This window comes from Pieris napi, chromosome 5 (genome assembly GCF_905475465.1).
Source record: "Pieris napi chromosome 5, ilPieNapi1.2, whole genome shotgun sequence".
Lineage (NCBI taxonomy): Eukaryota > Metazoa > Arthropoda > Insecta > Lepidoptera > Pieridae > Pieris > Pieris napi.
This window is the reverse complement of record NC_062238.1, coordinates 1,273,094-1,287,053: the sequence shown is the minus strand read 5'-3', so window position 1 is coordinate 1,287,053 and position 13,960 is coordinate 1,273,094. Positions and strand designations below refer to the sequence as shown.

The following is a 13,960-nucleotide window of genomic DNA, read 5'->3' as shown; positions in this document are numbered from 1 at the left end:
CCTTGGGCCGGGCCGACGCTCATTGGCTCAGCTTAGAGAAGGGGTATAAATGACGCCGATTTCCTGCAGTTAGCCAACGTTCGGAAAAAAATCGCGCCGACTCGTAGCATAATTCCTGCGTCACTTCGTCTTTCTTCTGCGTTTTGCATTCGTAACTGACGGTCGTGTCTAGACCTTAGTTTTAGTTTATTGTTACTTTAAGTCTATTCATAAGTCATGGCTAATAACGATAACTTCGCACAAGATATTACTGAAAATCAAGTAAACGGAAACGCGGAAAATGGCGGAGGAGATGGTGGATTAGAACAAAATAGTGCCGATGCCCCAGGACGCGATGATGACAGGTATTTAAATAGTCTATTTAATTTATATCGTTTTCAAAATATTATTGTTTGTCCTTAAAGCGATGTATTTAATTGTATACTAGTACGCGCTGTCCTTATTTTATTACATGTATAAACTTATAGTATAAAAAATTAGTACGCCGCAATGGCGGCGCGTCGGCATACTATGATGATATTGGTTATTTCTATCTACTATAATCTTTACGATCGATTTCAAATTAGTTATTCCAATCTTTGCAGTGGTTTGTACGCGGGTTAAATTTAGTCTTCAGAATAATAGTTTTCATTTCAGATTAACCCAGGTTTTTTAGTTTATCTAAAGTTATTTTGATGGCGCATGATGTAAAATGGCGTCATTCGCGCGTCCCTCGCTCCGCCGGCAATTCCCGTTATCGATTTTCTCTCGGTCATTACGCTTTCTTTGTGGTTTGAATGTTACGGTTAATAACGTGGACGTTGATATCCACGAATTAGCACAATACATGTAGCAAGATTTTAAATGGGTGCTCCAAGTATCATAATTAGGCGGTAGAGCAGCCCGGTCAGTTGGAGCTACTAACAGCCTGTCTCTCTGCAGGTGTGAGCCTGCGCCGCCGCAGCTGCTGTCGCCGGAGGACGTTATGGTATATATCTGCTGGGCTCACACTAAAGTAAACCTCGATCAAACTGACTAGATTGTCTCGGCCACTTAAATTTGGGCCCGTCACTCTTGCCAATTTCAAATCTTGCGTTAAACTGTAACATTCTCGTTGTCTCAACATAAATTTTGCAGATTTTTTGTAACTTACAGGTTTCTCAATTTGCTTTGCTGCAGTGCTTGGAGTTGTTTTATTTTATTTGACAAAAATTAGCTGTAAAGTACTGTAATCAAGTACTGCATAGTATATAGTCATAATTTATAATGTTTTAAATTATAATTGTTAAGTCAGTTTCACATCGCGGCACATCTGTCGTACGTATATACATTATCCATATTAACTGAACATTGTGATATTTGCAGAAAACTATTTGTGGGTGGATTGAGCTGGGAAACAACAGACAGTAAGTTTTTTGATTCTTTACTTCATGCTTTTGATAATAAATTATTTTTATTTACATGATGATCATATCAGTTCTGCTTCTGATAAATTTGAAGACAACATTTACCCACATTCCTGAAGTTTTTATTTTTAAAGTTTTTTATTATTATGTTACTGGCTGTGTTTTTACCAAGGCTTATTATTTTCAGAGGAATTACGTGATCACTTTAGTGCATATGGTGAAATAGAGAGTATCAATGTCAAGACTGACCCCAACACTGGCCGATCACGAGGCTTCGCATTTATTGTGTTTAAAAGCCCAGAGTCGATTGACAAAGTTATGGCCGCGGGCGACCACACCATCAATAATAAGAAAGTTGATCCCAAGAAGGCTAAAGCCAGACATGGAAAAATATTCGTTGGTGGTCTCAGCAGTGAAATCTCAGATGATGAAATCAAGAATTTCTTTGGAAATTTCGGGACGGTAGGTTTTTATTATTTAAGTACTTATAATTGTTTTTGCAAATGAAATTAAAAAGAACAGTTTAACTGATGAAAAAACCGGAATTGGTGAGATAAAAAATTCTGCACAGTTTGCTGTAGATAAACCCGGGCCACTGATATAATTTGTATAAATATATAAAATATCCTGTCTTGATAAATGTTTTTTACAAGAAGTTTCTTCTTTACAGATAATAGAAGTTGAGATGCCTTTTGACAAAACAAAAAATCAAAGGAAAGGCTTCTGTTTCATTACATTTGAGTCTGAACAAGTTGTGAATGAACTTCTCAAGACACCCAAACAGACTATTGGAGGCAAAGAGGTTAGTACAATATTTTATTATCATAATAACTGTAAAGAATGTTTATTTTTCACCGGAATAAAAAACCTAAAAAAAAATATTGCTCATATATCTTATCTTTTAATTATCTATCAAATTTCATATAGGTCTAACATGAATATGATTGCAGGTTGATGTAAAGAGAGCGACGCCCAAACCGGATGGACCCGGTGCGATGGGCGGGCGGGGAGGCCGCGGAGGTCGGGGTGCGCGGGGTGGGCGCGGAGGGCGCGGCGGCTACGGCGGCCAGGGCGCGTGGGGCAATCAGGGCTATGGCGGTTACGGTTACGGACAGGGTGGTTACGGCGGCGGCTACGATGGTTACGGCTATGGCGGCTATGGCTACGACGGCTACGGCGGCTATGGCGGATACGATTACTCCGGATACCCGAATTACGGTAAACGCGGCAAGCAACACTAGGGCGCGTTCTCACCGACACATTACCTCGACTGATGTTACCTGATAGTAGAATGTAAATGTAGACGTAAGGTGCCCGCCGTCGCCGCGCTCGCCCCGCAAGACTCTTTACTCCGACTGCTAGAAGTTTGACTTTACAGCAATATCATAGTTTCAAGCCATCTGAGTAAATCAAGATCTTTAATTAGTGGGGTCTGCTGTATTGCTATATGGAAAAACCTTTGTTGAGATTAACTATTAATAGTAATAATGGTCCACGTAGCAATGAGCAGGCAGAGGCGGCGAGCGGGCTCGTTAGGCTTAGCGTGTATTGAGGAGAGTCCGTCCCTGAGATGCCTCCTATGGACGTACAGTGAACGTTAGGTATACTTTAGTCCTTAGAAAATATTTATTTTTCTATAATAGCTACGTATTTACATTAATATTCTATCGAGATAATGTGTAGTGAACGGGTGACGTAATCGCACTCTTTGTAATCTAATCTAATGTTTTAATTCTTTGGCTGATTTGCATTTGTTTAAATTCCATTTTGCTAGTGTCTCAGGTGAGAGCAATCACTCTTTATCATTGTTTCACTAGGTTATGTTCTGTACATATATGTTACCGCCTTATCTTTTTAAGTGTTTTTGTAATACCACTTTTGACATATGTAGCATCGTTGCCCGAGTTTTCTATTTATTTTGGTATATTTTTATTTTACCTTATATACTCTTGCCACATGCTACATCTGGGTAATTGGGGTAATATATGGAGAGACATTGTGAAAGTGATAAAGATATGATGAAGCTTTTGAATAAAGCACTGTTACCAAAAATCAATGTGTTTCCATATATGCCCCATTCCTCATTGCACCCGCCCTGCCCATTCCCAGACCCGCGCCTTCATTTTGAACAGATCTCATCTGCATGCCACATGGAGTAACTTTTCACAGGTGGGGTTGCTCACTAACCATCATCAATGCATATAGGATCTATTTCATAACAGAAATTTTACAGTACTAACTAGTAATTACTTCATGTAATTTCTCGATTTTTAAATATATTATAATTATTATGGTCAATGATTAACTCACAAATTGACTATACTTTCATTTATTAGAATATAGGTAAGGAAAACTAAAACGGAATTAAATAGGTAGGAGAGTTAGGGCTCACTGAGATGTAGGGGTGTGCTCGCACAGATACGAAGGGTGTTGCAAATAGGGTTATAAGAGCAAGGCTAGCTATTAACGGCTTTGTGTTGCGGGCAGACTACGGCGGATACGGAGGGTACGAGGGTGGCTACGGCGCGCGCGCGGCTCCTCGTGGGAAAGGTACAGCCCACCTCTGCCCATTGATACAACTCACCTTTCATTAGCAATGCAATCTTGGCAGTGCCGCCTTTTAATAACAACTATGTTATAGTAATACTGCTGGCAATACCGAGGTTGTTGAATAGATTGGTTGTCGCAGTTTGAGCAGAACAATGAGTGTATTTAAAAAGGCGATAATCAATCTAAAGTTCACTCATTATAGTCATAGTTCCCGCTTTATCGATTGGCAACTCACAAATTACGTAATTCGTTTTGTTTTAAGCTTAGAAAAGTAACACTGCACGTCCGACATATTAAACGTACCTATTCAAAATTGACCCGCAGGCTCTCCTTCCTATATTAGTGCACCGATGTAGAATAATTAGTTTAAAACTAATTTTATAAAACCATAATAGTTTTCGGAAATTTGTATGTACATTGCATGATGTGTGAAGTAAACGTAGAACTGTCTTAACATAGGCACACAATAAATGTAACAAAATGTGCCCCATTATAACTTTATTTTACTGAAAAACTGACCTTAATTTTGCGGATATAATGGGTTATGTTTTTCGTCGTCGTAACGTCGCTATTGTTGTTAATCTTGCTGATTATAACATCTTAGCGTGGGTTGTCGACATTGTTCAAAAGATTGTTTTTTTAGATGTCGGTTCTACTGTAGGGTCAAATTCAACAGCGGGTTACCAGGGTGGTAAACAACGCGGTGGTGGTGGCGGCGGAGGCGGTGGCCGTGCCAACCAGAGGCACCAGCCCTACTAGACAGTACCTGCCGACACGATAGTCATCTCACTCCATTAAGGTCGGTTCATATTAATATATTAATGATAGATTTGGAATAATTAAAGCTACTGATGACAAAAATATTTCCGAGGGGTGGAATCAACACGCCGGTGCTAGAAATAGCAGAACCTACCGGCGTGTCCGTTTCTAAGACGAAAGCCGTGTCTTACACTGTCTGACCCAACAAATCCTAGCCTTTTAAACGTTTCTTTGGTGCACATATATTTATTATTTGTGCTTTTCTTTCAGGTTAAGTCCAGCGGAGATGAGCGCAACCCGTGCGAGCTCACGGGTAGCCTCATTCCATTCCACATAAGTAAATTAAGAAAACTTAAATAAGAAGATTTTAAGTCGAAAAAGTACGTCGCTAAGACGTGGCCGCATCTGGCCTCTGATAAAATTATTATAATATAGTATGGATTAATAGATTACTTGAGTATTATTGAATAAATTCAATTTTGAATGATTAACATTAACTGATTGTTGAGTAACTGCAGTCCCGTTTGCAACAACGTAACTGGCATTTTTGGTACCAATGGAAATATATTCACAATACCACTTTGACTGATGTATTAAATTAATAGATAAGATAATGTGCTTAATTATTATTTGTTTTATCGGTTTTTTTTACTTAAGGGTTTATTTTACGCCGGTTACGTTGTCATAGTAAAACAATTATGATAGAGCTTAATTCCATGGCCCAATCCTTATGGAGGCGTGCGCGGGCGTCGGTATGCAAGAGTAGCGTGATTGTTATTTTGTCTGTGAGCGTGACCCCTTATTCTCCCAAAACCGCCTCCCCTCCGGAAGTTAAAGATCTCTGGAACATGTAGATTTGTATGTTTTATTTGATATAAATCGAACAAAATCTGATGTATTTTATATGGAATAGTGTTCTCCAAATCGTAGGATTGAAATTAGTGTAAGTTCAGGTTTGAACAATTCTAAAGATATACAATTTGTGTATGTCTAATAAAGTGTAAATAAAATATTGACTTCAGTGTTTGTCATTATTTCATTATGCATTTTCGTTTAATTGTAAGCCCCCTCTTTTCACCTTAGTAAAATTAGGAAAAAAATAGGATAATGGGATAGGAAATTAAAATATTCGATATTCAAGAATTTTATTTAATGCTAACTAAAAATCCTAACATGGCTGGGCAGATGTAGCGAAGAGAACGTCGAGTGCATTACACAAGGCTCGGTAATTCACCTGAAACGGCGCATAAACATAACTACATTAAAATTTCATTGTTCAACGTATGGTTTTAAAGAGTTAAAACAATGAGTGAATAATCGTCGAGGCAGTACCATGGTAAGGAGGGTTCGTATTTAAAAAGAGCGACCCCCATAGATTCTCGTATATACATAGGGTATATATTGCCTACATAATATTACGTTATAATAACGAATTTAACACGAAGTGTACTGTTGTACCTCATCGCCGCAGCCTCGTCGGTACCCAAAGCACTTGTAAATAATCTCTCTTTCACGGGCTGATACTAGCTGCAAAAGGTTTCGTTGGCACAAAGCGCGCTCTACGGAGATGCGTGGTATCGTCCCACACCGTTCCTTGTCAATATCCTGTAAATATTATCAAACGGTTAATACTCGTACCTTGAAAGTTAAATGTTTAATGAAAAACATTTTTTGCTATAATTTAACCAGCAGGGATTTTTTATTACCTACGTATTTAATTTTAGGACGATGATTTTGCCCAAAGATTTGAACAGGCGGTTGTAATTTTTTTATATAAACAAGTAGTCTTCCCGATCATCTTTAATGAAATAGGCATACGGCTCGTTATAATACCTTGAACACTTCGAGTATATTGGAGAGTTGGTCTGGGAACTTGGCGAGTTTAGTTAGCGCGCTGGCGACGATATTGCGTTCTTCAAAGTTCAAGAAGTTAAGCGGCGAATCGATGGTAGGAACGTGTGGCACTGGTTCCAGCAGTGGAGCTCGTTCCAGTCCGCCTTGTGTCAGTGCTTCGCCCACCGTGGAACAGAAACGCTCGTATTCCACATAGCGCCGCCGACCCGGGGAACAAAATCTACAGTGTAGCGAAATGATTATATCTTTAGCTATATTTTCTTTGCACTCCCTTTTTTAAGGCACAACATTGTTCAAATATTTCGTTGTTCGTTGGTTTCGTGTTCCCAACCTGATGCAGATTGAAAATAATGTGTAAATAGCTTGTTATTAACATTCTAAGCGGTTCGATTTCCAGGTTGACACGAATTTAAGTAGGTGTATTACAATAATTAAATAAAGCTAATTTTCTTTTCAAAATTAAAATTTCGTTAGAGCAAGATTTGTGTTCTACAAAGAGGGCCTAATTTATTAGGTAGCGATACAAAGTCATCGCTGTACTCCAATAAGTAACTAGATATCAAGTCAACTAACACTTCAATAAGAGTGTCCATCTCCCTAGGTGAAAGGGCAAGGCCGGCAGCCCCTAGGCCACGGTAGAAGTCAGCGCGAGAAATGATCAATTCTCGGCGCGGATCAAACTGAGACAGAAATTCTCGAGGGCGCACCCCCTCACGCACCATCTGCGATGACACATCATCATGTCATTAAGAAAAAGGCGAAAATGAGCATGAAGTATGAAGTTGTGTATGACACCAACATTATTTGAATAAATATTTATAAAGGTGTTAAAAAAACAGTAGCTACTTTTATACTAATTTTATACAAACGATTAATTATGATATAATATGTGAAACGTAATACCGGTGTAGTTTTGCTCCTGATAGATAGTTGAGAGCAAAAGGTTTTGAACAAACTTCTACTAAACCATAATATACTTTTACAATACAAATAACTCTTGACTAATGGCCTGACTAGGTCAAGGGTTCGTCAGTATCACCTTTCATATTTTTTTCTACAAAACTACGTTCGGGTACCTTTCCTTTGATCTTGGCAAGGATTTGTACAATATCAGTCTCGAGGGGGTCAACTGTACTTTGTTGAGGTCGTCGTGGCGCCGGCGCAGGACCTGCGATTGTTGCACTCTCTGCAGGTCGTTCCTCTAACTAAATCATTATATGGAATTAATATTACCTCCTCAGTTTTTTTACTGTAATATTTTACAATTAAGTAGCCTACTTTGAATTGGTACAGCGATTACAATCATAGTTATAGTGGTTGAAAAGCAACTTTAGTTATGTTATGAATCGATATGAAGCGGAAGATGGTTCGTACATGGGTTTTAGAGTCAGGCAATTGTGTTGAGTCTGTGCCTTAAGACTCCCCTGTGGAACGATGGGTACGTCCGAGAATGCATTCTCAAGAAGCGTAGGTACTTTAAGTTCCTTCTGTTCCTTAAGAACATGTTAGAGTTTATAATATTGGGTTCACCTCGTCCAACAAAGCGACGTAGTGAAAGCCGCAGTCATCGAGGTATCGCGTCTCCAGTGCTCGCACCTGAGCCGCCGTCACCAGAATGCCTAGTCGCGCCAACACGCGACGTACTTGCGCACGCGATACGTGCCCGTTGTTATGTCTATTACAAACTTATTTATCTTTAACAGGCTACAAACAGTATGATTTCATACCCTGAATCGCGTTAACAAAGTTATTCCGATTGATAACCTTGTTTACAACTTCTGGACCTTAGCTTAGGTCGAGGATCCACCCTTTGGACGGTCGGAGGAAACGCTAAACATCCTTTACGGCAGGACCCATTACAAACAAAAATATCAAAATTTATTAGAGAAAAATTGCTTAAAAAGTTGTTAGTTTTTCTTTTATATAACTAGCTTTGTGAATTGTGACCATTAAAATCGTACTATAAAAGCGAAAAAATTAGTTAACTTCCTACAAAACTGTCGTCTAAAGGATCTGTACAATGGTCCTTACTCATCATGTTCTCCAAAAGCTGGTCGTAGGTCAAGTGACCTTTCAGCACAGGCAGCTCGTACTCTTAGTAGGGCCTCTTGCGCCTGATCGAGTTCCATTGGAGAAGGGCCTCCACGTTCAGCCGCTGAACCTAGTGGCGGAAGCTCTGAAACCGCCGCTGCAACTCCACCCGCTGACACCTCTGGGTGTTTTTCTAGCTCCTTTATTGTAAACACTGTAAGGCATAGAGGTAATTTGGAGACACATTTTGATTTTACTTAATACCAATATAGGTACGTAGGTATTTGTAATAAGAGCGTTAATTCGTGTGAAGGCGTTTTAACATCCAACTTCTTCGACAATGGCAAGAAAACTCATACCCTGATCACAATCGTCCTCAAAAGTCCGCCAGCAGACGCGATCAGGCTGATTGGGATCAATGTAATGTCTGGTGATGCACAGCATATCCAGATCCGAGAGTATAGCGCCGAAGCCCATGACGTCCAGCGCGCGTCTGAACTGCTGCGGTGATATGCGCCCACTATTCAGTGGGTCATAGTCCTTTAAAAAAATAAATGCCAATATATACGAAAATATATAGTTACAACTCTTATTCTGCTTCCATGCCATCATCGTCAGATGTAATCGAAAGTGATTCTGATTGAGCGGCTGACCAGTGGCGTAACTATACCATATGGGGCCCATGGCAAATTCTTTTGATGGGGCCCATGGCAAATTCTTTTGATGGGGCTCTATCAGTAAAAATCGTCACGATGTACTCAGTTTCATTTTAATAAACTTCGAGATCTTCAGTGTACATACACGTTGTACGTATATATCCCACTAGGCCATAGGCCTCCTCTCTTAAACGAAAGGGAATGGTCAGTAGTCCCTACGCTAGCCCAATGCGTATTGGAGACTTCATATTCAACCATAGAACGTAATATCTCTTGGGCAGGGGGCTGGGGGCCCGTGGCATTTTGACACTATATTGTTTCGCCACTGCGGCTGACTCATGTTTTGTATAAAACCAGGGTTTTTTCACAATTCCTCAAACGTCTTTACCATAACTAAAATATGAGCTTACACGGAAGAATTCCGAGACTCGAACTCGCCTCTGCAATACGAATTCTTGGACCCTAAGCATAAGGTCGAGAAGATGTCGTGAGGGCTTGGGAGCCTGCAGTGCAGGGTGGAATACATCTAAAGCACCAAGTGGCGCGGTGGACAGTCCCGCTTCTATCTCTGGACGAACTATTTTTGGTAGAGTCGTGTCTATCAATGCTGCTGGGTTGTTGTATTCCTGTAACCGAATTAAAAAAGATACGTAATAATTAAAGACAGAATTAATACAGAAGTTACTCCAAGTAAGCGACATAATTGCTACAGATGTTGAGGTAATTCAATAACGTCTATCAAAGCTGGTTTTTGTCAGGTACTGCCATTAGCTGGCATAAAATAGTCAATCAATCAAATCTCGTCAATCATAGTCGATATTGGTTTTACAGTGTAAGAGGCCTAATCTTACCGGCCCTAAACCGCGGATTCCCTCTTTCTTGACGGCCTCGACAGCTTTTATGAACTCCACGTAGTCGAGTGTATATGAATCTTTGATGAACTTCCGCACTAGGAGGTTAAAATCCTCTGGAGAAACCAGTACACCTATATAATTCAGAATACGCGCAAAGTGCGCAAATGTTATTCGTCCATCGTTTTTCGCCACCTGAAATTTAAAATTGGAACTTTTAAGAAACAGTTTTATAATGTAAAATTCAAATTTCACATCAATTACTTTATAAATAGGTATTATATTTATGAATATTTTAAGAAATGTTAATATTAGTATGATTGCATGCAATACTGTGAGCATTTTATTGCTATTTACCAATTCGTAGTCCTGGAAGTAAGGTTTTAGTGGAATATCCCGCTGCGCGATGGTAGCCAGCAGGCAGCAGAGGCGTCGCATCTGCCAAATATCGAGCTTGTGACAGGCAGGTTCAGGTGGCGGAGGACAGGCTTCAAGTATACATTCCGCAGATGTTCGCTCGCGACCGCCGTCATCTGCACATACAACACTAACAGATCTATTACCAGGCTCTGCTAGGACTTTCAATATATATTAGGGAATGCTTGGATTATTTTATAGCCTTTTATCAAAAATACAAAATATATACATTATAACTATTGTTTTTCTTAATCTACGATTACCGATTCTGTGTGCCTACGGGCCTTTCCCCCATTGCCCCCCATTTTTCCTTATTGAATACCAATCTCGTCCAGGTCTTAGTCTTTCCAGCCATTTCCATGATTTCATCGGCCCACATTTTAGATTGCCTATCTCTGTTTCTTTTATGGCCTCTTGGTTGCGTGTTACAATTTTTCTCCATTTATCTGCTCCTCTTATGGTATATCCAGCCCATTTCCATTTTAGTTCTTTTGTTTTATATGCAACGTCAGCAAACACTGTTTTTATCTCATAAATTCTTGTTGCTTATTTTGTCAATTCTTCTTTTCTTTATACTACTTCTTGACTTCTTTATTTATTGCTTGGATTATAAGGATATTTAAATCTAGCGAGTTAACTTTAACTTATTATAATTTGAGCTAAAGTGTTATTTATAGTGTTGAATATTGTACGATCATAATTTGTCTTTGTGCTCGCACTTTACCCACATGACGCCCACTAAGCCCCCGATGTCCATATCGATGGAGTGACGATATTTCTCCGACATATATTTATTTCATAAAGCACTGACTAGATACTTACTTAGCCAAGTTTATAATATGTAAAACTTCCTTAACTTAAACAGTAACTTCACTTTCATTTATTTTATATGAAAGATACATTAACATACTCCCTATAAGGAAGTTAACCAATAAAGTCGGATGAAAAGGAAACTTTCTTGCGGAAACTTCTATAAAAGCTAATTCTTTATAAAGGACTCTTACTTCGTAATAAAATAGATAGGAAATTGTGTGAAAAGAACAATCTTAAAGTTAAATTTTATTATTTTATACATTGTTAAGCTGAATTTAAATGTTGTTTAAGGGATACTTATTTCACCTTCTCCATGAACAATCTGGCAGAGCTGGTGATAAAGCACGCGGCCATCTTGTGCGCGGAAGTAGTCTGCCAACTGCGCGATTTCAGCGTCAGAAAGTCCGATCACTGACCGCAGTGGACCGGCTAACACCGAGACGAATTTTGACTCTGAAAAAACAATGTGCCTTATGGTCAATATTATCAATCTATTAAATGAAGAAATAAATATACAGCAATTTTATTGTTATTACATTCTCTAATAAAATATGTTAGTTTTGAAAATTGAGTTTGTAACAGTACAAACTCAATTTTCAAACACTCAATGCGTACAGACGCATTCTATTTTAAAAACCTTGTTTTGTTTGTAAAGGACAAAATATGAATTTGATTATTTCCAAAGTCAAATTGGAAAAAAACTTCTCTGTAATGTAAGAAGTAAGTCTGTAAGACTGGCAACGAAAGTATTTTTCTAACAATTAATATTGTTTTATCAAGTAAAATTTAATTTCTTACCTATAACCGAGTATACGATTTGCCAGAAGAATAATTGAAATAGTAAAATTATACCAAAAGTATAGAGGAAAGTACCAGAGATGAGTGAGTTCCCTTCAGGGTCAAGAGGGCGGTAGAAGTCCCATAGGTTCAGACCAACACGGAAAGCTGCCGCGCGGATCTTATTACAGGTCTTCCACACATCAGCAAGACGGACGATCTGTGATTAGAGTATTTAGTTTTATATATTTAATTATCCAGCAGTTGTGGCCTATTGGATTCAGGGTGTGATGGGTTGGATTTAGAAATAAGTCGCATGAATTTGATGATACTGATTATGTCGGAGTTTCGGGGGATGACAACATCGATTCATTCAACCTTAACTGATGTGTTACTAGTCAGTTCTACCCCTACAGTGTTATTTTAAACCCGGAGAGAGAGAGCAGTCCCCTCCAGCTGTAACAAAGGGGCAAGGTACTCAAGGGTGGAGGGAGAAAAGCCTATTACTATCCCATCTAAACAATATATTTTATAACAATTATAAATATTATAACATAATGGCGTTTTTCAAAAAAATTCCGGGTTGATTCTCAACCTTGGGGTCGTAAATTCGGACATCGGCTGTGCACCAATGGACTTTCTGTCTACGAGCGCAAAGTACTGGCTCGTAAAGTGAAGGGAAACATCGTGAGGAAACCGGTTTGCATCAGACCCAAAATTCGATTTCGTGTCAGGCACAAAAGGATCAACGACTTTGTTTTTTAAAAATTATATTGGCACCAAACAATTTAATATTACACTGTTTTATTCATTCTTTTCTGTCAGATTGTGTTCACGCTGATAAAAAGCAATAGATGACTGTTTTAAGTGCAACAGTGCCTTTTAGTAGATTCCTCTATGTACGCATCTGTCTTAGACAAAGCCTGTTTTAAGGTTTTTCAGCAAGTGAAAATTCATACTAAGCTTAGGATACACGAAGGATACAAGAACTTCAGTGTACTCACCGTATCATGCATGTTGTACGCCTAGAATTTATTGTTTGGTATTGCTTTATAAAATTACGACAAAATTTTGAGATTCCAGCTTATTACTATAAAAAACTATACATTGATAAAAAATTTAAGTGACATTTCGTCATGACAACAATAGATAGACAAAGTAATATACAACCTTTTTAAAATTTTGTCTTTCTTTGTCAAATGTCAATTGGTTTGTTAAAAAAAATATGAGTACGAGCGATCATCATCAGATGTCGAGGCAGAATACAACATTCCACCCGTATCACTTTCTTCTTTCTGCCGGACTTCACCACTATTTGAAACTAGCCCACTGAAGTATTTCCGAACCAATTGGACTTAGAGTTCTTCAAGGAAAGAGCGCATAAATTCTTAAAAGGCCGGCAACGCACTCGCGAGCTATCTGGCATTGAAAGTGTCCATACAATCAGATGAGACTCCTGCCCGTTTGAACCTGTTCTATAAAAAAAGACCTCCAACTCTCAGGTCATGGGTTCGTATCTCCGCTGTGCACTAATGATAATTCTTAGGAAATCGGTATGTAATACATAAAATCGACAACGCGTCCGAGTGAGTCCAATACAAATATTCAATAATAAAATAAAATAAATCAGTGGCGCTACAACCTCTTTAGGTCTGGGCCTCAGATTTCTGAATCTGTTTCATGATCATTTTTCAATCTAATAGGCAAGTAGGTGATCAGCTTCCAGTGCCTACCACACGCCGTCGACTTTATGGGTCTCAGACATGTCAGTTTCCTCACGATGTTTTCCTTCACCGTTTGAGCGAATGTAAAATGAGCACATAGAAAGAAAGTCCATCGGTGCACAGCCGGGGATCGAACCTACGAC

The 13,960-nt window shown here is 38.9% G+C and overlaps 2 protein-coding genes and 1 non-coding gene across 7 annotated transcripts; 2 read left to right on the top strand and 1 right to left on the bottom strand.

Moving 5' to 3' along the window:
• Nucleotides 1-118: 118 nt before the first annotated feature.
• Nucleotides 119-5,720, top strand: LOC125049410 (RNA-binding protein squid). 5 transcript variants are annotated; one of them, XM_047648673.1, is made up of 9 exons: nucleotides 166-344; nucleotides 922-994; nucleotides 1,345-1,385; nucleotides 1,573-1,847; nucleotides 2,056-2,187; nucleotides 2,336-2,603; nucleotides 3,873-3,935; nucleotides 4,579-4,734; nucleotides 4,965-5,720. In XM_047648673.1, exons 1-8 carry the CDS (start codon nucleotides 320-322, stop codon nucleotides 4,692-4,694), a joined length of 993 nt encoding a protein of 330 aa, XP_047504629.1. In that variant the 5' UTR covers nucleotides 166-319; the 3' UTR covers nucleotides 4,695-4,734; nucleotides 4,965-5,720. The 5 variants fall into 5 exon arrangements, with proteins under 5 accessions (XP_047504628.1, XP_047504627.1, XP_047504632.1 ...); XM_047648672.1 differs by lacking the exon at nucleotides 922-994 and having other exon boundaries at nucleotides 119-344; nucleotides 4,597-4,734; XM_047648671.1 differs by lacking the exon at nucleotides 922-994 and having other exon boundaries at nucleotides 119-344.
• On the top strand, nucleotides 1,436-1,505 carry LOC125050014. The gene has a single exon (XR_007117095.1). It is a non-coding gene; the product is annotated as a small nucleolar RNA snR61/Z1/Z11 (small nucleolar RNA).
• A 102-nt stretch (nucleotides 5,721-5,822) lies between the features above and the next one.
• On the bottom strand, nucleotides 5,823-13,311 carry LOC125049408. Its single transcript, XM_047648668.1, has 14 exons — nucleotides 13,098-13,311; nucleotides 12,190-12,313; nucleotides 11,623-11,769; nucleotides 10,444-10,619; nucleotides 10,087-10,281; nucleotides 9,646-9,861; nucleotides 8,939-9,119; nucleotides 8,580-8,793; nucleotides 8,079-8,223; nucleotides 7,625-7,753; nucleotides 7,122-7,270; nucleotides 6,528-6,768; nucleotides 6,153-6,299; nucleotides 5,823-5,928 (listed from the first exon to the last, which is right to left on the bottom strand). The coding sequence occupies exons 1-14, from the start codon at nucleotides 13,107-13,109 to the stop codon at nucleotides 5,863-5,865; spliced, it is 2,142 nt and encodes a 713-aa protein (XP_047504624.1). The 5' UTR covers nucleotides 13,110-13,311; the 3' UTR covers nucleotides 5,823-5,862.
• Between the last annotated feature and the right edge of the window lie 649 nt (nucleotides 13,312-13,960).